Consider the following 26,046-nt stretch of genomic DNA (forward strand, 5'->3'; position numbering starts at 1 on the left):
AATAAAAGGGTATGGTAACTTTGCAGTGGCGAAATCCACCTCAATCAAGCAATCAAGGTTAATATCACTGGCGAGAAGACATTATCGATGTTCTCCATAACCCTTAGGAAGCATGGAGAAGGGCACATTGCTTTTGTGGTATTTCCTGCTCCCAAAATGCAAAACCTTAATCGATACACCAAAGTACAAGAGCCAAACCCCAAGTTGAAGGGCATCCAATAGAAGGACATCAAGGTCAGAAGGGACTGAGAAGACATGAGAAGTAAATGAACTGGGAACCTGAGATTCTGAGCTAGAAAGAAGACATGTGTGGAAAAACAAATGGGTGAAATGCAGATAAACACTGTGGTGCTGCAGTGTTAATTTCTGGTTGTGATCACTGTGCCTGCTGCAAGCAGTTACTTGAGGTGCTTGCAACTTTTCTGTCTCAAAATCGAAGACAACATAAATAAATATTTAAAAACAAGGCTCTCTAAATTCTCTTACCAAAAAATAGAAAGTTATTCACTTGCTGAATCTGCTGTAGCAAAAAGTAATCAGGCATTAGGAAGGATCCTATCTAATCCCTTCTAGTAACTATGTTGTTAGTAATACTATAAAAGGGAATTCTAGCAATGACACTACTAAATACAGTTGTAGATGTTCCTTACCAAACTAGCCTATTTAATATAGAGCAGGGTGAAATAGTAAGTGAAAAAAAGAGCCTACTCGGGTGTGTGTGTGTGTGAGTGTGTGGGAGTGTGTGTACAGGGGCTTGTGTGTGTACGGGGGCTTACTTGGTATGGATACTATTCCAGAGCTTTTTCACTCAAGGCTGGTGCTCGACTATTTGAGGCACAGCCCTACTTCCTGGTTCACTGGAGTTAAGCATCTCATGGACTTTTCTATCTGGGCTGGTTTTGAACCACAATCCTCAGATCTCAGCTTCCTGAGTAGCTGGATTAAAGAATGAGCCACAGTTGACTGGCTGGAGCCCACTTTGGGTGGACATAGATTACCTACAGGTGAAAACATTCAGAAAGACCTGTGTCTGAGGACAGACAGCCAAGGGTCTGTCCTGTATCACATGTAAGGTGATGTAATGACACCATCTTTTACACTGGAAAAGACAGGTGACTTTCAACAGCTGAGAAGTACAATTCAATAGGTAATGAGATAAAGAGGGAGTACAGGGAGAGCCATGTTAGATGAGGCATTCCAAGCATGTCTGGACATCTCTTGACATCAGATGGAACTCATGCTATGCCTCTGAGACCAGCATTCCTGGTGGAGAAACAGCAAGGACACTGAAAGTGGGCCCTGTGCCTCAAGTGGACAAGAAATGACTGAAAGTCATGCTATGGTCTGAATGTCAATGGAGTTGTAGCATAAGAGGTAGAGCACTAGCCTTGAGCAAGAAAGCTATGGGATAGTACCCAGGTCCTGAGTTCAAGCCCCTGCCACACACACAAAATGAAAGGCAAAGAGAAAACTTTAAAGCTGGAAGACAAAATGTCAAAGCAGAGCGGCAGTAGAAAAAGGAAACACTTTAGGAATTCCACTAAGTGCCAACTACACCCCAATGAAGCCGTGTAATTTCAGGCAGAGAGAAGTTGAGTAACCAACCAGCAAACTGGCCGCAGCAGGGCTCTAGTGTGAGGTCGGCGCAAGCCCCTCCCTGTCCATCCTGGAGCCTGCGCCCAACAAGCTCCAACGCTCCAGTGCAGCCACACCGTTGTCATGGTGACCGCAGGAAGGCACAAACTGGATGCCACCTCTCCTCTAAATTAAAATTTTTCTGCCTGGGTTGTCATTTATTTCAGAACTAAAGTAGCAGGTCAAAAAACAACAACAAAAAAAGATCTCTTTTGATGGCCTCCTCTTCTTCTGCACCCCAGGAAGACAAGATTCCTAGGGTTCCCCCCCAAATACTAGCAGTCCTCCTGTGGTGAAGGAACAGTGAACAGCAGCCTCATTTCCCTTCCTCTGACCCAGGGAGGGTTAGCTCCTCTTCCCATTGCTGTGGTAACAGTGTTACAAGGTTCACAAGGCTCATGGAGCCTGTCTCTGTGCCCAGCCCTGTGCTGAAGCATGGGTTGCAAGCAGACTTTACAACTCTGCTTCCTCTCCAATTTCCAGACAGGAGAGAGACAGCAGATTACCATGTAAATCAGCCATTCCGTGAGGAAACACCAAGTCCTCACCTCAGGCCTGGCACTCCTGCTGGCAAGGAGCAACCTCCCTGCTCTCATGTGCTCACACAGGAACTCACAAACCCACTGTGCAGGTTGGTCACCAGTGACGTGCAGAGAACAGGGGGGTGGGGGGAAAGGAGGGCCCTGCAGACTCCCATGGTTGCAGGGGAAAGGCCCCCATGAGAAGGGAGACTGAAGATGTGGAGAAGAGACTGAAGCATCGGGCATTTCAGAGGGCAGCATGCTAGGCAGAATGCCTGGAGGGGAGAGCTGGAGTGAGTCACGTTAACCTCACAGACTGGGCTGGAGGCAACGGCTCCTGGAAAGTGCTTCCACCCCTGCTGCTGGGCCCACAGGAGGCACTCTGTGAAGGGCTCCGCCTCACTGGGACATCCACTGGCACCTGTCCCTGGGGCTCAGTCCACCCACAGTCCACACACACACACAATCCCCCATGCCGCCTGCCCCCCTCCATGCCTGCCACCCTCCTCCAAGTCCCTGAGGCCGGATGTTCACCACTGGAAGAGGATGTCATCTGCCCAAGACCTTGCCAGCAGAAGGGGGAGTCCAATGTCCACTTCATACTATGTACTCACATCACCATTCCACAGTCCCCAAGAAACAGAGACCTGCCACACACCCAAAGCTCAAATCCAAGGAGTGCCATGCCCAAGAGCTCTGGCAAAGGGGGGACAAGGCCACGGAATGACAGGTGTGGCAATGCATCACTGGTCCTCTGTGGAGCACATGATGGCAAGGGCAGAAAACACTACAGGCCAAAACCAGAGCAAATCAAGACTGAATCCCAAAGCACTCGGTGAGAGGTAGAGCCGACCCACCTGAAGAGGTGTCCTGGGGCTGTTGGAAGAAAGGCATGAAGGAAAGCCAAGACATCCACTTGGAGAACTCAGGAACTAGAAGCCCAGGCTTCTAGTAATTTCCTGCTGAGCTGATGGCTTGCCACATTAGCACATGGGCATTCTACTCCAGGACAATCAAAGGATTTTCCTTCAGGAAGACTTAAAGACCATGCAAATATTTTGAAAATAGTCCTCCAAATCCTAAGGAGATGAATCTTGAAATATTTGCATAGCTATTAAATCTATGTATTTTATGACATGTGAACATTTTCAGCATAAAATGAAGCCTCCATAACAGTCATGGATCATATATATATATATATATGTATATATATATATACATATATATATATAGTTAAACTCTCCAATAAGCCAAAACAAATTTCACCATTTAAAATATGGGTGGTTACAACTGCAGTAACTTGGATTTTATCGCATGTGGTTCGCACAGGTCCTTGGTTAGGAACAGTGCTCCTGTCTCAACTGGAGCCCTAATGCTTGTGCTTTGGACTCACCAGAATCTGGGAGCAAATGCTGGCTGGGGGCTCTGTCATGCATGGAGAGCCCCACTTACCCTGTCCTCAGCTCAAACTGAGTAAGCATTTGACATGACAGAGAACCTAAAGATCCGCAGACAGGACTTCTAGCAATGGCGATCTCTACTGCCCCCAAGTGGTCATGAGTGGTGTGACATCCTCCACAGGGAGTAAGGTTAAAAATCACTTGGGCTCCTTGGTGCAGGACGGAACTTCCTTAACAAAGACCCAGAAAGGCTACAAATCAAAGGTTGGACAAATGGGACTGCATCAAACTGCAGAGCTTCTGCACGGCAAAGGACATAGCTCGCAAGATAAACAGAAAGCCCACAGACTGGGAGAAGATCTTTACCGGACATTCAACAGACAAAGGCCTCATCTCTAAAATATATGCAGAACTAAAAAAATTACCTTCTTCCAAAACAAAACCGCAAAGAACCAATAGCCCCCTCATCAAGTGGGCTAAAGACTTACAAAGAGACTTCTCTGATGAGGAAATGAGAATGGCCAAGAGACATATGAAAAAATGCTCTACATCACTGGCCATAAAAGAAATGCAAATCAAAACAACACTGAGATTCCATCTCACCCCAGTAAGAATGTCATATATCAAAAAAAACAAAAAACTAACAATAACAATTGTTGGAGGGGATGTGGCCAAAAGGGAACCCTACTTCATTGTCGGTGGGAATGTAAAACTGGTTCAGCCACTCTGGCAAGCAGTATGGAGATTCCTCAGAAGGCTAAATATAGAACTCCCCTATGACCCAGCAGCCCCACTTTTGGGTATCTATCCAAAGGACCACAAACAAAATCACAGTAATGCCACCAGCACAACAATGTTCATCGCAGCACAATTTGTCATAGCGAGAATCTGGAACCAACCCAGATGCCCCTCCGTAGACGAATGGATCAGGAAAATGTGGTACATATACACAATGGAATTTTATGCCTCTATCAGAAAGAATGACATTGTCCCATTTGTAAGGAAATGGAAGGACTTGGAAAAAATTATACTAAGTGAAGTGAGCCAGACCCAAAGAAACATGGACTCCATGGTCTCCCTTATTGGGAATAATTAGTACAGGTTTAGGCAAGTCATAGCAGAGCACCACAAGGCCCAATAGCTATACCCTTATGAACACATAAGATGATGCTAAGTGAAATGAACTCCATGTTATGGAAACAATTGTTATATCACAGTTGTAACTACTTTCAACGTCCTATGTGTATCTGTAGCTTCTATTATTGATGATGTTCTTGTATCACCTTCCTGTGGTTGTACCTACACTATCTCTGTAATCTTATCTGAGTATATTGGAAACCGTGTATACTGGTATTGGAAGTAGAAAATTGAAAGGGAATACCAAAATTGAGAGACACAGGGTAAAAAAAGACAAACAACTACACAAGCAATACTTGCAAAACTGTTTGGTGTAAGTGAACTGAACACCTCCGGGGGGGGGGGGGGAGGAAGGGAAAGGGGGAGGAGGGACGGGGGGTATGAGGGACAAGGTAACAAACAGTACAAGAAATGTATCCAATGCCTAACTGTAACCTCTCTGTACATCAGTTTGATAATAAAAATTTGAAAAAAAAATCAAGGCTGTTATTTTCAACGTACCATATGAAATTATGCTTTCTTCTTTTGCCTTCCTTCCAATGGCTTTACCCCTGATGTCACTGTAACTGATTTGGTACACTGGGTATTGTATGTATGTTTATCCGAACTGGGGAAGGGGAACACCAAAATGGAGACAAATGGTAAAAGGCGAACCAATGCAACAGCAATACTTACAATAATGCTGTAAACCAACTGTACACAATAATGCTGTAAACCAACTGTACAACTAGGGGGAGGGGAGGGGGGAAGGTTGGGAGGGAATGGGGAGGAGAAGAGGGAGAAAAATGGAGGAGGTAACAAGTTTGATAAGAAATGCATTCACTGTCTTATGTATGAAACTGTAACCCTCTATACATTACTTTGACAACAAATTAATTATTTTTTAAAAGTCAAGGGATCCTGCTGGGAACATGGCTTAGTGGTAGAGTGCTTGCCTAGCATGCATGAAGCCCTACTTCGATTCCTCAGTATCACATAAACAGAAAAAACTGGAAGTGGCACTGTGGCTCAAGTGGCAGAGTGCTAGCCTTGAGCAAAAGAAGCTCAGGGACAGTGCCCAGGCCCTGAGTTCAAGCCCCAGAACCAAAAAAAAGAAAACAACAACAACAAAAAAAAGGTCAAGGGATCTGGGCTGGGATTAGCTCTGTGGCAAAGCACTTGCCTAACAAGTACAATGTCCTGGGTTCAATCCCAGGTACCCAAAACAACAGGACAAAAAAAAAAATTCAGTTTTAAACAAACAGAGTCAAGGGATCTGAGAGGAAAAGGAAGCTGAGGAGAGAATGAACCCTTTCACATAAATTCCTTCCCATCATAAAAGTTTGGTGGGGGAGGAAACAGTTGAAAGTCTGCTGGAACAGCACGCAAAGTAAACGTTTCTATGTCACAGCACGCAAAGTAAATGTTTCTATGTCCTGCTCCATGTCCCAGGACAAGCCTCTCTGAATAGCCACAGTCACACAGTAAAAGCCATAAGCATATATTTCATTTTACATAGACTTTCTGTTGGTACCCTGTAATCTGCGTTCATATTAAACACTGCCATGATAAAGCATTGTGTGAATACAGTACAAAAATTAGTCAACACCAGAAAGATATCAGATGAGGCAAGGGAGGGAAAAGAGGAATATAGTTTGAAGAGGGCATCATGTAATAAATTTATTGTTACATTTTCCACTTTTCTCTTAATTCCAACTGTATACTATATAATCAACTGCTGTTCTGGAAATAAAACATTTTAAACATAAAAATATAAATTCTGCTTCTTAAAAGTGCATACAACCTTGAATAACAAAACATACAAATAAATAACAGAAGTCAGTGACACACTCCATGCGCTTGTTGGAGAAGAAACTGAAAATGAGCAATTCACTTGGCATCCAGCCTCTAGGAAAGACACGGTGCCTTCCATCTTATAGTTAACCAAATAGTGAACTCGCATGAACTTGCAGCAGGTGGAAGAGGGGCTGAAGCATGGTGTTCAATGACAGGACATGCAGCCTTGCAGAACACTAGAGAAAAGTTAGCTCAAACGCAATGGTTTGATCACGAGGCGACTTTTGTAATGGGGCTTGAATTTAATTTTAACCGGTGGTGAGAGGCACAGTTGGTGAGCCAAATCTCCACCCAACATGAACTCTGTTGTGGAGAACAACAGGGTGGCCGCCTTTCCACTCGGTAGAATAGCACCTAGGAGGGTTACGCCGCGCTGATCACCATTCAGTGGGCTTCCCTGCCCCAGTGGCCTTGGTAAGGAAGCATTCCCAACTTGGAGTTTTCCTTCTAGCTCTTACTCTTGAAAATCTAGAAAGCACTGGGTAAGTTGTGTTTTATTTTCTTTTTGGAGGCAGCAAAATGCTCAACAGGATGAAACCAGTTAAATATAGCAGATTAGTTTTGAAGATATTACATGTACCCAGATCACCACAGATTAAAACTAAATTACATTTGCCTCCAGGGGTAACATATACTGCCCAATGTTTGAATAAATTACTTTAAAAAATCACATGAAAAATAGCATTGAGGGTTACCACAGACACACAGACACACAGACACACACACACACTTCCAAGTAAAATGTTTCCCATTCATTTCCCAAATTAAAATGAATTCCTGAAACTACTTTTGCGAATGAACTACTAAGGTCCAGCACCCTAGGGTTGGCTATTTTAATTACTCCAGAATGGCAATACGAGTATGAAAAGCAGGGTCAGCTTTTTCAGGGCTGCAATTTTCTGATTTCTTCTTCCCTCCTCCTCAGTAGGTTTCAGTGCCACCATGGAAGGTGCAAGAAGGCCTCTGGGGCAGTACACTGCCTACTTCAGCATTTAAGATGACTAATACCCTCCAGACTAGCAGATACCACACTCCAAAATCAGGCCTGGAAATCAGAAGTCCCCCTAGTTTAAGCAGGAGGCAGACACCAGCACTTCTATTTAGCTTCCTCACACAACTGAGCAACTAGGATTGCTCCTGACAGGTGGCAGTGACTCTCTATAAAGGGGATCCAACTGCAAATCTGAAACAGCTAGACCCATCCCGGGACCCGCCCCTCCACTAATTAGATCAAAAGCTGGGGGGGGGGGGGGGGAGATGGAGACACTAGGCAACACTGAGGATCACACCCTCAGTCACTCACTCAGACACGCCTGGGGAAGAGTCATGTGTGGGATTTGAAAAGTCCAAGTCTGCTAGGAGCCCTGGGAAACACTGTAAATGTTCATGACATGCATGTAAACTGAGTCCACCACACACCAGCACCCCAAGTTCCTTTGCCTTCCTCATCATGAGCTCCGAGTGGAAAGCACCAACTCCTCCCTACACTACCCATGTACTAAGTTTCAGCACTATTGGAAGCCACATTCTTTCCTTGTGACAGCAGTAGACCCCTAGAAGTTATTTAACAAAATTAAAGCCTATACAAAACTGGAAGATTATTTTTAGAATACTTCAGAAAAGTCTCTAGGCTATATACACCAGTCTAAGTTCACCATATCCAACTCCATTCCCATCTGCCAAACACTGAGTATTTTACAAGCAATCTCACCAATGATCCACAAACACTGCAGACACATATGCAAGGTAAACGGAAAACTCACATTCATGCTTGCTCACCTATACTGATTGAGCCATACTGTAAAAACAAATTACAAATTCAAAAATAGAGAGCTCCAGCCTGGCACCGGGGGCTTATACCTATAATCCTAGCTACTCAGGAGGCTGAGATCTGAGGAGCACAGTTCAAAGCCAGCCAGAAAAATCTGTGAGGCTTTTATCTCCAATTAGCCAGCAAAAAGCCAGACGTGGAGCTGTGGCTCAAGTGGTAAAGCACCAGCCCTGAGCAAAAATGCTAAGGGACAGTGCCCAGGCCCTGAGTTCCAGCCCCAGTACACACACACACACACACACACACACACACACACACACACACACACACACACATGCGCTCCAAAAGCTGAGTTGCTTTTGTTGTTTTTTGTTATGTGTGGCCTTCATTTATTGGTTGCTTGCATAGGTAGCAAGAGCATGCTTTCTGGGCTAGATGGAAGTCATGCAAAAGTGTCATCGCTGCACACACACACATTCATGTGCCCCGTGGGAAGGTAACAGCAAGGACAGCCTGTGCACTCAGTTAAGTCCTGTGTTTATGACAAGCACTAGGTTTGTCAGCAAAAATCTGCCCCTTCCCAACTCCCAAGAAATGAAAGCTTCAACACCCAGGATATATTTTATTGAAACTGCTTATCATTTGGCTCACTATCTCAAAAACCCAGGCCAGAAACACTAATTCATTTTGTGTCCAATAATGACAACTATTCAGGGAAGTAACACTTGAACTGTTCCGTGATTTGTGAGAGTGAAATGTTACTTACTTGTCCATCCATTTTAAACAACACTTATTTGGTGTAAGTGAGCTGTCCTCACACCTCTTCTTCACTCCTTCTTCCCTATAGCTGCTACTCCTGTTCCCTTTACACAGTGCCCCTGTGATGTTTATGATGTAGAATAATAACAATCCTCACTACACCCCACACAAAAGAACCCCACATCTACCTTATACAAACACAGAGCAACAAATTCTATCACGATGGAGTCTCAAGCCCTGCGGAGCAGAGGCTGGAAGAGGGCGATGTCTGCAGAGAAGGGCTTGCTGGCATGCTCAAGAGGACCAGTTGACTTCTCTGTGGGGAGCTGACTGTCACTCACTAGGTCATTATGGGCATCCCTTGGTGCCTAGCTGTGCTCCCAGGGCTCTGGCTGCTTTCAGCTTCCTTAATATGCAAAGTGGACCCTGAATGAACATTTTTAGAATGAAGTAGGATGCATTTCTGACTCTCCTGTTAGGCTGCAGGAGGTGGCAGAGGATCTAAAATGACAGGAAACTGGGCTGGGTAGCTCATACCTAGACTCCTAGCTCCTAGGGAGACTGAGCCCATGGCAGAGGAGGAAGATAAATGTCCAAGACCAGTGCAAGTAAAAAGGTGTGACATCTCCATCCCAACAACAACAAAAGCCTGGGTGCAGGGGGGTGGTTGCTTCTGATTCCAACAGGCAAAAAATACAAAAACAGAAAGAACCATCTAGGTCAGCCTGCAAAAAAAGCAAGTTATTCAAAAGATTTTTTTTTAAAAAGCAAAAGGACTGGAGGCATGGCTCAAGAGTAGAGTGCTTGCTTAGCAAGCATGAAGCCCTGAGTTCAATCCCCAGTAAAAATAAATAAAGGTTAAAAAAAATGTAACTACAGGAGCTCATGTTTCTCTGAGCTTCCATGTTACCTAAGGGATTACAAGCAAGATACGGGGTGACTTAAGGAATGCTGGAGCTTCAGTGCACTGTTATTTTACAGAAAAAGAAATCAAGAACAAAAACTTCTTTTTGAAGCAAATAAACATAATAAATGCAATACTAGTGTTGGTGAGCACGTGGTACTCTGATAAGCCCGTATCAGGGCCAACCAGAAACCAGGCCTAACACCCTCGGCACATGAAATTAACCAAAGCACCCACATGCTTTCTGTGCCACTAGGAAAAATATTGTTATTTTTTTTAAATCCCACCAATTCTTTAACCTGCAAAGAACTGAATAAAACCAAGTAACAATGGTCCTGTAAGATGCCATATGCTTCAAAGAACACTTCAAACTTCTGGGGAAAATATCTCTTCCATGTCTTAAAGCCATACCAAATAATCAGGAATAATATAGTTTTCACTGTTTACCAAGCAAGGAAATAGCTTAATGCTGAGACAATGCCCTAATACTTCCTCATGCTTTCTATTTAATTAAATGTGAAATGAGGACTAAACTTAGGGATTTTTATTATTGAAATTTTATTTCTATATTCCCGTGGAAAATTAAAAGACAGAGTTTTTTTTTTTTAAAAAGAACTACACATAATGGAAAATCCATCCTTTTAGGACTCAAGAATAAAACCACCTACCATTATGAAAATTCATTTCTATAAATGCTTAACTGATTATGTCAAGAAAGAAATGTTATTAAAACCCTTTGTCTAATCAAACTATGATTCTAAGGCCTGTTTCAGCACTTCAGACAGGCTTTGAATGAGGTCTCTCTACAGCTCAGACAGGAGGACCAAAATCAGATTGGATCAGGTTCCTGATACTGATGACCTCAATTCATGTACCTTCTTCAGGAAGTAAAAGCGAGATGGGAATGCGAGAGTGGGGTACACACAATCTGGCTGTCCTGCAACTGTCAAAACAATGGAAAGGAGGTTAGCCAGGCCTCTGAGTCGCAGAGAGGCAGAGAGAGGGGCTGCTTTGAGAAGCCATGCAATCTGCACAGTAAAACAAGAACACCTGTGGTAGTGGGCAATGAGCACGTGTGCAATGGACTACATGCAACCCTCTGGTACCATGCCCAAGGCTGCAAATGTAAGCTTTCAATGTTGCAAGGACAAAACATTTTAGCAACTTCAACTAAGAATCGCCAGCTAATGATCAAATTACAGCAAATTTAAGTAATGTAGTAGAGATATTTCCCAAGAGGTATTCATGGAAAAAAAAAAGGGGAAGGGGGAACAGTGCAGAACTGCCAGCTATGCATGTGTATGCGTTAAAGTCACTTTATACACAGCAAGACTGAAAAGGGGGATTACGTGTGGATCCGCACGGGCATCAAAAGCCCACAGAGAACTCCAACAGGCCAACCAAGAAAAGTAAGTACTGGAAAGCACATAAACATATAAACATATGCCAGGTGCTGGTGGCTCACTCCTAGCTATTCAGGAGGTTGAGATCTTGAGGATCACAGTTCAAAGCCAGTCTAGGGCATGAAAATCCATGAGACTCTTGTCTCCAATTAAGTACCCCCCAAAATGCAGGAAGTGGATGTGTGGCTCACATAGTAGAGTGCCAGCCTTGAGCAAAAAAAGCTTAAGGACAACACCTAGGCCCTGAGTTCAAGCCCCAGTAGCAGCACGTGTGTACATACACATGCGCATACACACACACATACACACACACACACACACACACACACAGAGAAGCACATAACAGCAAATAACAGCATGCTCTAGTTTATGGCAAAGTAACAAATGCTATTCAAGGAAAATCAGGACCACAACTCTTGATATTTTTTTAAAAACTAGAAAAGGGGGGAAGAAGTTAGAAACTGAGCTGTAAGGTATTGCCAGGAGATTGATTACAAAGCTGGAAAAAGTAAACATTCTGTTTATCTGTGAGATTTCTATGGTTTCTCTTTTGCAATTTGTACCAACACACTCCAAATTCCACTCCAAAGTTCAACTTTAACACAAAGACATAAATGAGATCTACTAGAGGCAGTCACAGGCAGGACTTCCAGGCCGGACCTGAAGTGCATCTGTAAAACTCTGCTACCCACAGCAGGAGCCGCCGCCTCCTTTTGCAGCTGGACAGGACACACGAGCGTGCACAGGGGGACAGCACAGAGCATTCCTCTCTAACAACAAAACACAGCCACAGGAAGAAATGGTAGCAATCCACACCACCAGCGTAGAATCTGGGCTTTGCTAGGGATCTTTCAGAAGGTCTAACTGCTCTCTGGTACAGGTTCAAACTCCCAGTGGCCTGAGCTACCATACTTAGAAAACTCGTGCCTGGCTCTCTGGCTAAGCAATCTGATATCCCAGGAGTGGAGATAGGTCATCTCTGCAGCTCTGAAGGCAGAAAAAGGCTTCCGCCTCACTCTAAAAGGTCTGTGTGTGGCAGCAAAAGTGGCAGTCACCCACACCACTTTCCTCCTGAATGCTGTACACCGATGCACATCATCCTAGCATTCTGGGGTCATATACCTGAGAACATTACTGTGAAAAGCTCAACCTTCAGAGACAGAAGATGGGCTCACAGCGCAGAGAGCAACGGCTCCCCTCAGCTTGTTTTCCCTGTTGGCATCACAGGTTCAGAGATCCGGGTGCCATTGAGAACTCGCAAGGATAGGTCCTGCTCAAGTGAAAGCCATGTCAGGGAACTCCCTCTCTTATACACTCACTGTGGCTCAACTGGCTTGCATGTTTCAAAACAAATCTAAGTGTCCTACAAGTCATCTGAGTTCTCTAGAAAGATGTAGCATAGTTACTGAAGGGACTGTCAGGGTAGTCTACGATGACTCCAGTTAGCTTGCTAGCAAATGCTTTGCCTATGGCTGTTATTTGGTTCAATGACAGAATAAGGCGACACTTTCAGCAATCTGTGATGGAATTCTATATACCCACACATACACATACACATACACATACATACATACACACACACACACACACACCCCAAAAATACAAAACAAAAGCAGAAAGGGCTTTAGTGGGAGAGAGGGTTCTAAATAAATAAGCATCTTTACAGACAGAACCATCACTGAGGTTTCTGAGAAGGCCGTGCAGAGCTTTGCATGCTGGAAGGTAACTTTTTGGAGGCTTTCTCTGAGGCCGGCCTGCCACTGGGAGACGAGGGGACTCCAGAATCCAGCTGGGAAGACTTGGATTTGCGAGAGGACAGCAGGGAATGCTTAGCAGCAGCAGGGTCCTTGGAGATGAGCTCCTTCCCAACCGCATTGGCATTTGGCTGCTGGGAACCTGAAGGCTGGTGGTCTTTCTCGGACTTGTCATCCAGGGCGTTCTTACCCACCGACTTGACAGAACCCCCAGCAGCCTTTTTAGAGAGCAAGGTGGTCTTGCCCAGATCAGTGGACCGCCGCGTTTCCTTCTGTCTCAGGGCTGACTTGAAGAAGGACAGCCCCTTGTCCTCTGACTTGCTGTCTCTCTTCAGGCCGGAGCGCACGCTGGCACTGGGGGAACGCAGGCTGGCCATGGAGGAGCTTCGCACGTGCTTGCCATCACCTCTGCTCTCACCTGCTCTGGCCTGGCTCACCCGCGGGGAGGTGGGCTTGGAAGTGGAGATGACAGTGGCTCTGTCAGAGCCCAGGCTCTGGCGGGAGCCCTCTCTGCTTAAGCTCCGGTCTGAAGTCCTGCTCTTTCCAGGAGGGAAAGCGCCCCTGGGGGCAGGGCCCGGAGTTTTTTTGGCAGCTGTGGAAGCTGCAGAGTGAACGAGGGCAGAGGCGGGCTTCTGCTTCTGTGCAGAAGGAGAAGATGCAGAGTCCTGGGCCTTGGAGGACGAGTCCTTTCTGGCCTGGGCGGGAGCCGAGTGCCTTCCACTAGCCCTGGCAGCAGAGTCTGCTTTGCTGCGAGAACGGGAGGGCTTCAGAGAAGACTTCACAGGGACGGGCGAGGAGGGGGATGTACTTGAGAGAGACGAGTCCTGGCTTGCCAGTGCCGGCCGCCCCTTACGCACACCCTTCTCTGGCTCAGAGGCAACTCGGGCACTGGAGGGCCTTCTGGCTGTGCTCTCGGGCTTCTTTGCAAAGGAGCTTGGGGGGCCTGGGGGCTTCACCTCTTTGACAGGAGAGCTATCTACGGAATCGCTCTGGTCTACATAGGCAATCTGGTTGTTGTTGTCAAATGGATCAGATGGGGGACAGATGGGGGGCAGGCAATCCCCTTGTGCTAAGTTTTTGTTTTGTGCATCTAAAACACTGGAGCTCAATTTGCGAGTATCTGACTCATCTTTGAACACACCTTCCATGACAGCCAGCGGGGCCCGGCCCACAGCCTTGTGCTCACGGCGACCATGACTGTCACTTGGCTCCTGGTAGCTGCTAGATAGGTTCCGTAAGCTACCAAAGCAAGAGATGGAGACCTTGTCGTCCCCCGCCTCCCCGATCCTCTCGAGGGTAGAGGCAGAGCTGTGAATCGGAGAGTCCCCTGAGAACCGGGAGGGAGAACTGGAGCGCATCTGTAGCTTGGCAGACAGGGACCATGAGGGTCTTATGCAGTTTTCATTGACAGCCAGGGGACTGGTGACAGAAGATCTGGATGACAAGCTCTGACGCTGGACGCTCCTCACAAATGGTCGAGTCGAAAAGCCTCCTGAACACAGCACAGAGAATTCTGTTACACTATAGCACAATAGCATTCCGGCAAGGTCTTAAGACACTGAGGAGAGAATGCAGGCAAGCCACATGGAATGAAGGAGGGTGACCTTTGGAGCCAGCCTGTCTGGCTTCCATCTCTTGGACCTCAGTTCCCTCATCGACACAACAGACCATTTTAACTCGGGAACCAGCAAGCCACTCTCTGTGCCATCTGGCCCACTTCTGGAGAGGCCCTGGTCATCAGGGAGCCACTCGATTCTACCACCATGGCACAGAAGCAAGCACCTCTGTGTTCTAAAATTTTCTCATGGTAAAAGCAGCAGGCCATAATGTGGCCTATGGCTTGCAGCTGGCTGGCTGATGGCATGGCTCATGTGAGAATTCAATAAAATCTGACTAATATGTGGCACGCAGGCAACCTGGAGCTGCAAGATGCTCACTAAACATGAGTTGCTAATCCAGCCACTCATCTGGGCCGCACAGAATAAAGTCCTGGCCAAGATCACACAAATAAGGAAAGGCAGAGCTAACACCCAAACCCATCACTGCAGATAAGTAGGTTATTACTGAAGTGCATCAGTGGAAAGAACCAGAGACTTGGATATAATTAGTAAACACTTTCCTGAGTGGCCCAAAGCCTCAAAGAAAAAAAGCTGACTACAACAATTACAAGTACTTGCATTCACTTAAAATTTCTCAAGAAAATCCTGTAAGTTGAATTCTATCTAACAAATTTGCTACTATGACTGTGGCATTGAAAGAAACTGCCTAAAATCCTAAAATAATCCCTGGTCTGGTTACCACCCAGCACCATTAGATGGGGACACATAAGAGGACACTGACTTCACCAGCTACACTAGTTAAAAATGGGTCAGGGCAAAAAATCCTGGACTTGTTTAAACAACAGTGAACTCTATTTTTACAGGGCTCACTAGGTTGGCCTCATGAGATGTCAGGACCTCCAAGTAGCTTAGCAATTTCTAGTGCTCTCATCTTACAAATAAAGCAGCAATGAGATAGAATAGATAGCAGGCCAGTCTGTCTCCTTCCTCCGACCACCAGCACTCGTCAGTCCACTTCAGCCATTACCACCAGGAGCAAATCAAAGCGATCGAAACACTGGCCGCAGAGTGAGCATCACTGGACAATGACTCACTGTGCTCCTTCCAGAATCTGAGCTCGCTTCTCTTCCTCCTGCTCTTGGGACCTAGGATAACCAATTCCCCACCACCACTAAAGGGAACACCACAGGTGCTCCCGGTAAGAACAAGGTCTAGCCTGCTCCTACTCAAGTTATAACAAATGAAAAGTTACAATCAATCAATCAAATTCCATTTTCTCAATTTCCCAGATTTTCTACTATGACTATGTTTAGGATAAACAGTCTGAAGCTAAAGAGAGCTAGAGGCCTCCTTGCCAGGCTGAGACTAGGAACTCCACACCAAGTGGCCCTGGGCAAGGCCCAGCCCGAGCCCATACAACCACTCTGAGGACTGAATATGCTTTCTCCAGTCCAAGCTCCAACCTGCACATTAGAATGTGTAAGTGGAAATACTGAGTAGAAAGAGAAAGCCCTGGATCCCATGTTAAACCTTAGTTCTTATGGCCCCAGCCCACAGCTGCGCAGTCCCAACCTCTCTCCATCTCCTGGGGAACGCCATGTTCCACTGAGTCACACAGACCCCCTCACCCACCGTCATCTTCGCTCCTCTCCCCGGTCATCTCCACAGACTCAGAGAGTGAGGCCAGGGAAGTGCGTCTGGAGGAGGCTGCCGAGGTCACGCTGGCTGGCTTGCTCCCTGGAAGTCGGCTCACCCAGTGCTCGCACAGGGAAGAACTTGTGGAGCCTGTGGGAAAAGGGGTGGGCTGAAGTGGTCCTGGCCAGTGTCCAGCGCACTGCCCACCCCTCATGCAGGTGCTGCCAGCCAAGCTGAGCAGCTGGTATCCTCGTTGAGGGGTGAGCCAAAACTCCAGAGCCAATTACTGAGTAAGGATGAAGAGCAAATGGCCTGGCAACTCCTGCACATGAGGCTTATGGTAGAGCAACTGACTAATGAAGCAACATGGCCACCTCAGGCAGATATCCAACATGTGTCCTACCTGTGCCCTGCTCAGACCCTGAAAGGCTCTGAGGGAAGGCTGAATTGTATAAACTTCCCTCTGCCTGCAGTCAGCAGGTAGCTGTGCAGAGTGGGGAATGGCTCTGTTGACATTCCCTTTCCCCTCGCAGGCTGGGAGAAGGACATGGGCACCATTCCCCACCCTAGCCTGGTGACATACTACCATGCTTGACACTCTGCTATGTTCCCTTCAAGTTCACACTCTGTGGTAGTGCATCCCTTGTTCAGATCAGGTGTGACAAGTTGTGTGCAGGCACATGTTCCTCCACTCCTAAAACAACAGACTGGGTCCCATCCCATAAATCAAACCACTTAATACTACTACAGCCCTCTTCCCTGAGAGAAGGGGGAAAGAGTATTTTCTAATGGCCCCTGAAACTTTACAAAGCGCTTTCCCACATCATTACCTCATTTTAACAATCCCCAAAAGGTGGGTGCCATCACAGCCAGATTAAACATAAGCATGTGGCTCAGATGGAACATGCTCCAAGACACCACCCTAAGGGCTCAGAGCAGCATGGTGGGGCTGCTATCCGGCTTTGTATACAGTGCACAGGGTGAGCCAGCCTCTGCACACCACTGCATGTATTCTGCTGGCCTGCAGTGGCTCTCCTAAGGCATCCCCACTTCCTTGACTGAAACTGGGGTTCCCAGATTAATGGGAATGTGAGACTGTATCTGATCCAAGTGGTCATCATGAAGACGTCTAGCTATTCTCCCCTCTGTACCGTGGATTACCACTTCCCCCCTCTAGAAACTTCTAGATATACTCTCCTCTGTATCATGGATTACCACCTCCCACTCTAGAAGAAACTACCAGAGACCAGAAGCAGTCTTACCTGCCACTGAGCTGTTGGCCGACCATGAGGGGATGGCAGTCCGCCTCTGGTAGAAGAGGATGTAGGCTGTCTGAGTACACACCTCGTCTTCTGAAAGCTGCTGCACTTCGCTGTCATCGAAGCAATACCAGAGGCCGTCCACGGAGTTCTTACAGTACGCTGCCAAAAAGAGCCCACCGTCAGCACCCACAAGGCTGCGCCAGCCACTGCATTCTGCCCTCTTGCCATCCTTTTCACTTCAATCATCACTTCAAGAACTTTTTAAAGCTGCACATAAGAATGAAGAGCTATTAAGGGAAAAAATCCAAATTCCACATCACACTCAAATTTAAAAAGTGACAAGAAATTCCAAACTATTTTTTTATAAGAACCTTAAGAGTTCTAGCTCATCTGAGAAAACATAATATACTTCCACTAGGTCTCAACCAGGGACACTGTTGCCCTACAGGGGACACTTAGCAGTGACTGGAGGCATCTTGACTGTCACTACTGGGCTGCCCCAGCATGTAGGAGGTAGAGGCCAGCTAAGTCCACAAACACAGGCTAGTATCACAGAATGATCTGGGAGGGGGACAGAGAGATAGAAAGTCAGAGAAAAGACTCAGATAAGGGGGCTATGCTAGGCAGGTTCCCCAACAAGCAGAGATACTAAGAAAAAAAAAAGTGGGGTAAGAAGTCGCTCACGGCTAAGGACAGAAGCAATGCAGCTAGAGACAGCACCTGATTGGTCAATGGGGTCAGGCCAAGCAGATGCCTGAAGGAGCCAGCAGTGCAGTGACTGCTGCTCTGCAGTGCTGATGGAAGAGGAGCTGTAGGGGACACACCCAAGAGAAGATGGAATAACTGTAATCTGTCTGTGTCCCTTCAGTTACCATGTGCAAAACAGGCCCAGAATAAGGCCACTAGTGAGCAAGACAGCTCAACTTGCTCTTCTTCCCCAGCACTGCCTTTTCACGTGTTTTCTAGACCAGAGCCACTCCAACTATGGTTCTGTTTACAACAGAAGCACCAAAACAGAGGCACTGGGAAATGTTCACCACCACTGGGTTCTGTGGTGTTTTAGTCTATTTATACCAAAGTACAAGCCCCTGAAGAAGTAGGAGCTTTAAACAGAGACAAAATCTTCATCACAGAAGGTTAGAACAGCAGCTAGAATCCTGCCCAACCCCGTGTGTTCGCCATGCACAAACCATACCACAAACTAGTGCAACAGAGAACATGCCCAGATATCCCAAATGAAAACTTAACTGCGTCTTTAATCCAATAGTGCTTGATGCTTTTTAAATGGCCTGTAAACTAAAACCAACCACTTTATATAATGCCACACAAATAGCACCATGGCTTAAGCATGGGAAAGAGGAACTAATACCCAAACGATTTGCAGATCTCCTAGGTAGAGTTCCCAGTTCAGCAGGTGTGCTCCCTTCCGGATCACCAGTGTGGTTCCTGGGCACAGGAAGGTTACCTGCCACAGAACTGGGTGACAGGCCTGGATTCTCACCCAAGCCCCTTTCGCTGAATTATACTGAACTCCAGGCTTGCCAGGCCTTCTCCAAAGTCTTTTCTATATAGAATAGCAGGATTCCAGCACTGTCCAAGCTTCCCTGACCACTTCTTGCTAGAAAGCACATGAACAAGCCAGTCCACACTTTGATAACTTGTTTGCTGAAGCTGAGGCTAGATGAATACTAATGAGCAATGTGGGCAAAGGCACTACCACACAAGCAGTCTAAGAGTCCAAGACTTACTATCCAAGAACACACATCACAAGCAATGGCTCTCAGAAAACACAAATAGAGTAAAAAACAAGGTGACAAATACTACACTGTAACTTCTATCTTAACTCCAACTGGGTATACAAGGTATAAAGTATATTCATGCACTCAACTCAACTTGCATTTTCTAAGAAGTGAGAACACATGAAGGAAGAGCCTCTCTCTCCTCTAAATGCTTCCCCAGCAAACAGAGGCAGTCTAAACCACTCCATTATGAGACACTCAAAGGTTGAGACGATTCCTCTCCCCAACAATGGCTGCCAATAACATCTAAATATTTAAAAGAACTGCTACTAAAAGGATTTCAAGAATACAAGATTGCATCCAGCCACCCTCTTGACCCCCAAACACAAGAGGAAAAAAAGATCAAGTTGAAAAAGGGCACCAGCAAAGATGGGAAGGCTGGCAGACTCCTTTACATTGCTAAGGAGCAGGGAGGCTCGTGGCAAAATGCTAAGGATGTTTGCCAAGCAGCAGAGCCCAGCCCTCCTTCATGTCCACCCCCACCTTTATGAGAACACTAGGTCTTGTTAGGATAGTGTAAGTGCTTACTACACTGAAGAAGAAAATAAAGTCCCTGAGAAGTACGTACGTGAAGTACACTGAACATAAATGATGAAGAAATCCAAGTCCTCACCACCTGCACAGATAAACCAACCTAACACATCCACACTTACATAAAAGAGACGTCCAAGCAAGAAACCCTGCAACCCGCCAGGCCTCCCAAGAGTCCATGCGCAAACCGAACAGTTTCTTTTCTAATTCCATTTCATCTCAATGAAAGGTGGAATGTACAAAGAAGCTCATCAGTATTTCAATAAGAGTTCAACCAGAAACAATATGGGTGTTCAGCAATATACAGTCAGGCACCACCTAACAATGGGGACATGTCTAAGAAAAGCAATGTCAGGTCATTTCATCATCCGAACATCAGAGGGACTCCAACATCACCAGGCAACTCAAGTCTTACCATTTCAATGAGTGGAGCCTCTACCTCTGTCAGTCCCTGTGGTGGCCAGGTGTAGGCAGCAGATTACTTATCTCAGTGGTTCTCCTGGCCCTCAGCACGCCCTGTTGACTCCCCAGCCCCACCACTACCTACTACACAGTGCTGCCCTTCCTACATTTTATTTGTATCTATGTCTTCCTGCTATTTGATTACACTCCTGCAATCTACAGGCTAGATCTATTTGTCTCTGGTGTGGCAGAGTCCACTGTGAGCTGACTACAAGGTGCCTAATAAAAGTTCACTTGAACAGAACATACTAGAATCATCACAGTAGTAGAAAATGACAGCAAAGAGTTAGGGGAAAACACTGGACATTTATCAAACGGTTACAAACATACAATGAGACGCTGTCTAGACTTCAGAAGGGCTATAATACATATAGCCCTTATCATATTATACTAAACAGAATAAACCAGCCACCAAAGAATAAACATGGTGGGATTCCAATGATCAGAGGTACCAGAGGAGTCAAATCCAGAGATAGAAAATGGCACAGTTACTGCCCGGGGAAGTTTTGGAGATGAATCATGGTGGTGAGTGAACAACAGTGTGAATAGACTTAATGTCACGGGCTGGGAATATGGCCTAGTGGTAAAGTGTTCGCCTCATATGCATGAGGCCCTGGGTTCGATTCCCCAGCACCACATATGTACAAAAAAGCCAGAATTGGTGCTGTGGCTCAAGAGGTAGAGTGCTAGCCTTGAGCAAAAAGAAGCCAGGGACAGTGCTCAGGCCCTGAGTCCATGGCCCCAGGACTGGCAACAAAAACAAAACAAATAGACTTAATGTCACCAAATTATAAACTTCAATGTGCCCTATCTCAAAGGTTTAGGATGTTAGCTATGGTTATTGCTGAATAACGAGCCCACCATGGCATGTCCTCGTTCTCTCTTCCTTCACTCCCTAGTGTCTATAAACTTCTTAAGAGACTAGAGTCGCTTTTACAAGTGAAAAAAGCAAATCTGTCTAAAAACAAAACAAAATCAACACTATAGAAGTGGTTCACAATCATCTGAATTAAGGAGATGCCAAAAATCTCAACCAACTAGAGCAAAGCCTCAAGTGAGGAGCCCACTGGGAAACGCAGAGAGAATCACACGTTCTCACACAGGGAGAAGCAGGAAGACTTGCCAGCACAGGCACTGGAGAGAAGGGAGCTTCAAAGCCACATGTCCCCCCCACCAAGCAGCCTGCCTGAAAAGAGCGGCGCACAGACCCGCAGCCTCTCGAGGTGCAGACCTGTGTAGTGCCCCCCTTGCATGGTGCCATGGTGGTTGCACACAGCATACAGGTCATAGATGGAGTCCTCAGGGTCCCTCCCGAGTCCATAGGGCCGTCTCCACGGGGACCAATGGGATGGCAAGCTCCAGCTGCTCTGGCTTCTCTTAACCACATGAGGTGTCATGTCCAGGCCAGTCAAGGGGAACTTGACCATGTTCTGAAGTTTCATACGCCTGTCTCCTTCCTGTTGCAAGAAGAAAAACAAGTTCCGATGACATTTTAATGTAAGCAGATGACAGATGAGTTTATGTGTGGAATGTGGACGCTATCAGCTAGAGAAGTTTGAGACACTTATCTGATGTTTCCCAAGACAAATGGAACAGGGAAAGAAATGAACAGTTTTAACTGGCTAAAGGAACAGGTTTCAGCACAAAACTTTAGGAACCAGAAAGGATCTACAAATAGGGGATAAATGAGCCCATCTGAGATTCCATTTCCCTATCATTAAAGCTTTTTGGGATTTTTAGCTTACAAAGAAAAAATACTAATTCCAGGTGGTTCATGCTGATACTCTGTCACCGAGGTGTGTAAACGACAGAGTGACAGCTCCATCAAGGGCAAATACCAGTGCCCAGCACAGAAGGCAGCTCTTCCCTTCACCACAAGTTCATTAGAAGTTCACACAGACAGGCTGGACAACGGTGGTGGCTCATATCTAGAACTCTAGCCATTCAGTGGGCTGAGCTCCAGAAGATCCTGGTTTGAAGCCAGCTGGGCAGAAAAGTCCACAAGACTCTACCACCAAAATAACCAGCCAAGAGCCAGGCTCCATGGATATGTGGCTCAAGTGTTCAAGTGCCAGCTCAGCAAACCAAGCCACACAAACACAAGACTCTGAGTTCAAACCCCAGAACCAGTATAAAAACAATAGTTTACACTAACTTAGCTGATATAGTCACTGAGCTAGCAACCTGGGTAATCTGTAGTTTCCATGAGCCAGCCAGAGGAGAGCCCCTTGAAAGCCAAGCATTAGTTGAATAGGTATGACTTCATGTGTTCATGGGAAGTTTACAACAATAACTCAGAGATGTGCCACTCCAGAGTATTCAAGGGAGGAAGGCACGATTGACCCTCAACAGGCTCGCTCTGGAGCCAAGGGGTGCAATGAGACTTTCAGCCGATTCATGGCTGAAGAGTGGAGCAACACATAAAACATGTTAGGGGAGGACTCAGTCACAGAGGCTAAGGAATCAAGCAGAAGATGCAAAGTAAGAAGGAGAAGAAACAGAGGGAAAGGAGACACACAGGAGTCAACAGAAACGCTCAGTCAGGCTGCAGAAGGGCCTGCCCCCAGAATAGCAGTGGAGAGAAGTCACAGCTGCACTGCAGCTTCTTGAGTCTGGGGTTCTGGAAGGAGATGACAGATCACCAAAATAAACAGCAGGTGTAAGGGGAAGGAGACCCAGTTGGCCACCATCTGAACCCTCAGCCAACTGTACACCTGCAAAGCCCAGCAGAGAAAAATGCTCACGTTTTGCTCTGTGGGCCACCTCTGCTGCCCCCTCCCAAGTCAGTCCCATCCATCCATCTCCATGGCAGAGGTCTGGCCCAAGCCATCAGCAGCCCTCTCCAGATGTGTGAAGGCACCTCCGGCTTCTCCCTCTGCTGTTCTCCATGTAATCATCAGAAACACCTTTTCAAAATACCGATCTGGTAGTGCTGCTTCACAGAATCCTATGCTGCCCGAGTCTGCCTAGTCCACTGTCCTCCACCACCCCCCTCTCCAGCATACCATCTGGAATGCAGCCCTGCTGGCTTGTTAGTAGCCCAGGCAAGGCCCTGTATCTCCAGGCTGCCCCCTCCACCAAAGTGCGTACACCCACTTCCCATCTTCCCTAGGAACACTTGCTCATCTTTCACACACAAACTTTATACAGCCAGGCCACAACGACTTTGTGACTGCCCACCTCCCACACACCTCTCTCATTCAGGCTGCCCGGGAAACTCCTGACCTCAGGAAACAGAACCTCTGCCTTTCTGAAAGACTGACTCACACAGTCAGACAAAGCAGCTCTATAGTTCTAACTCGTCTCCACTCAGATTAGGAAGAATTCCTTACCACATTAGATAGAAATAGATTCTGCCTTCCTCAGAAAGAACTGTCACCTGTCTTTTTTTCCCCCTTAATCCCAAAGTAAAATACACCCAAATGTAAGCACAACATTGACAAGTCTATTGCAAACCCTCAAGCACAAAATAAACATCTGTGGTATGAACTACAATGTTGAGGATGTAAAGGGTAAGAACACATGACCCCAAGCAGAGGCACCTGTGTCTGCACATATCTAGCTGGATCCAACAGCGATGCAAAGGAAGCCGAGGAAAGCTGGACGGTGGGAACCAGGACAGCATGTGTTCTTACCTGGCGAAACCTCTTGAGGTGGATGATGAGGACGTCAGGCAGCGTCCACAGGCTCAGCGTGATGCTCCCCTGCTGCAGCTGCTTACAGTGCGGACAGCGCCAGGCATCATCCGGGGCAAGCTGGAAGGAAGCAGTGCAGCTGGGGTTAGGTTCCACTTAACAGGCAAGAGACCATCACAGCAACCATGTCCTCCACTCAGCCTCTCTGAGCTGCACAAAGAGAGGCAATGCAATAACACAGCCACGATGGGCCCTAACCAGCGTAGGCACCCAGACATCTCACAAAGATGAACAACTACCAGGGTGAACGTTAAATGTCACAGAAGCACCCCAAAGCCCAGCACATCCCCACACCCAACTCTTCATCTTCCTACCAATATGGACCCTTCTTTTGGATACCTGTATGTCCTCCTGCAGCAAACTCAGCTGCTGTCCCCAAAGGTGAAAACATGGGGTTATCCCCAAACCCTCGATCCTTCCAGCTCTGTCTCACTGCACATCCAACCAAAGTAATTCTCTCCCTACCAGCTCTCCCTACACCATTTCCACTTCACATCTGTTACCTGAAGACGTCCTCTCCCTCCTGCTGTCAAATCCACTCATCATCGCTTCACAACGATGGTACACTACTTCGAGGTATCAACCTGTGAGTTGTACACTCCTCCATGTTCAGAAGCTACCTCAGATGTGAGATGTGATTAAAGATGTTCCCATAGGAAAAGAAGAGAAAGGGGCCAAGGACAGAATCTTGGACCAATTAAGAAAACAACAGACATCAAAGGCCACCAGAGCCTGACTGATGGATGCACAGTGAGATAAGGGAAATCTCAAGTATTCCCCTTAGGCACACACCAACAGGAATGCTGGGCACAGCTGGTCATGTCCAGCAGGTCATAACCACAGGCAATGCAGAGGGTGAGTAAAACCAAAATGAGAGTCAGAGGATGGGGTAAGACCACCAATAAACTTAGGCAAATCAGAGGAAGAGAAAGTTTCCAGTCATTTCACTAAAGGGGCAAGGAGTGTTTTCCTGACATGGAGACAAGGAGAGACCTAGGGGTCGGTGGGGAGCGGGGGAGAGGGGAGCACAAAGTCAAACTAGAAGGGGCTCAAAATATCACATGGCAAGCCCATGTCTCTCTGTGACGTATTAATGCTTCCCAACCATCCTAGTGATCCTAGTAAAAGCAGGTTTCTGTTTGTTTAAACTCCAATGTATTTTAAAGACACAGTAGGAGTGTTGTGAATGTCTCTACTTTGCTTTCTGTACTGATCTGTACAGTTACCAAAAACTCCCAGGCTGAAAAGCAGGCCACACTCCAAGCCTTCCCTTGGTCTGGCCGCCTCTACCTGGCAATAAAGGGCCCAGATCAGCGGTCTTCTATGGAGGTCTTCCCAATCTTACACCGTTGCTTTTCATGTGAAGGCCAATCTTTGAGCAACCCAAGAGCCTGAAGGACACCAGATCCTTTACAAGCTTCCTAAGCCACCATACACTTGGCCAGGTCATGACTCCCAGGAGCAGTCTGGTTCCTATGCTCTCTCTGGCTCTGTCCCAGTTCGCCATCTAATGTGACCACGGAAAGCCATGAAAACAACAGCACAGTTGCCAGAGCACCAGAGCACTGGGTGCATATATAAAGCTTCCATCAGGCAGCACGACAGTGGCTCATGCCTCTGTGGCCCTGCTGACCAAAACACTGAGCTCACAGATAGCTATACCCAAAGCCGGACCACACAGCTGATTGCTAAAGCTACACACACACACACACACATCCTCGAATTTCGTCTGTTATTTTTGGCCCAATGCTGGTGAACTTCCCAAGAATTGCTCACACACACCAGCACACTATTACTGCACACTTACCAGGGTGCCAAGCACTATTCGAGAACCTACAATATATACCGAGATAGTTCCTATTGGAACTCTCTTCCTGACCTCCTGTGCTCCAGCCACACTGATCTCATTTCTGTTTTTCAGCTTTGCCAGGCTTCATCCTACCCCAGGACCTTTCCCTCCTCTTGGTTAACCTTCCATGATCT

General features: G+C 46.6%; 1 protein-coding gene across 1 annotated transcript in view; it reads right to left on the bottom strand.

Annotated features, from left to right (window-relative positions):
- Window positions 1-11,614: 11,614 nt before the first annotated feature.
- Window positions 11,615-26,046, bottom strand: part of Usp31 (ubiquitin specific peptidase 31) — a 61,186-nt gene continuing 46,754 nt past the window's right edge. The window contains exons 12-16 of the mRNA XM_048332392.1: window positions 24,004-24,123; window positions 21,600-21,825; window positions 17,577-17,735; window positions 16,312-16,464; window positions 11,615-14,612 (exon numbers count right to left, since the gene is read on the bottom strand). Coding sequence (XP_048188349.1) covers window positions 13,042-14,612; window positions 16,312-16,464; window positions 17,577-17,735; window positions 21,600-21,825; window positions 24,004-24,123 — 2,229 coding nt within the window. The 3' untranslated portion in view covers window positions 11,615-13,041. The remainder of the gene's footprint in view (window positions 14,613-16,311; window positions 16,465-17,576; window positions 17,736-21,599; window positions 21,826-24,003; window positions 24,124-26,046) is intronic.

The sequence above is a fragment of the Perognathus longimembris genome, chromosome 23 (genome assembly GCF_023159225.1).
Source record: "Perognathus longimembris pacificus isolate PPM17 chromosome 23, ASM2315922v1, whole genome shotgun sequence".
Classification (NCBI taxonomy): domain Eukaryota; kingdom Metazoa; phylum Chordata; class Mammalia; order Rodentia; family Heteromyidae; genus Perognathus; species Perognathus longimembris.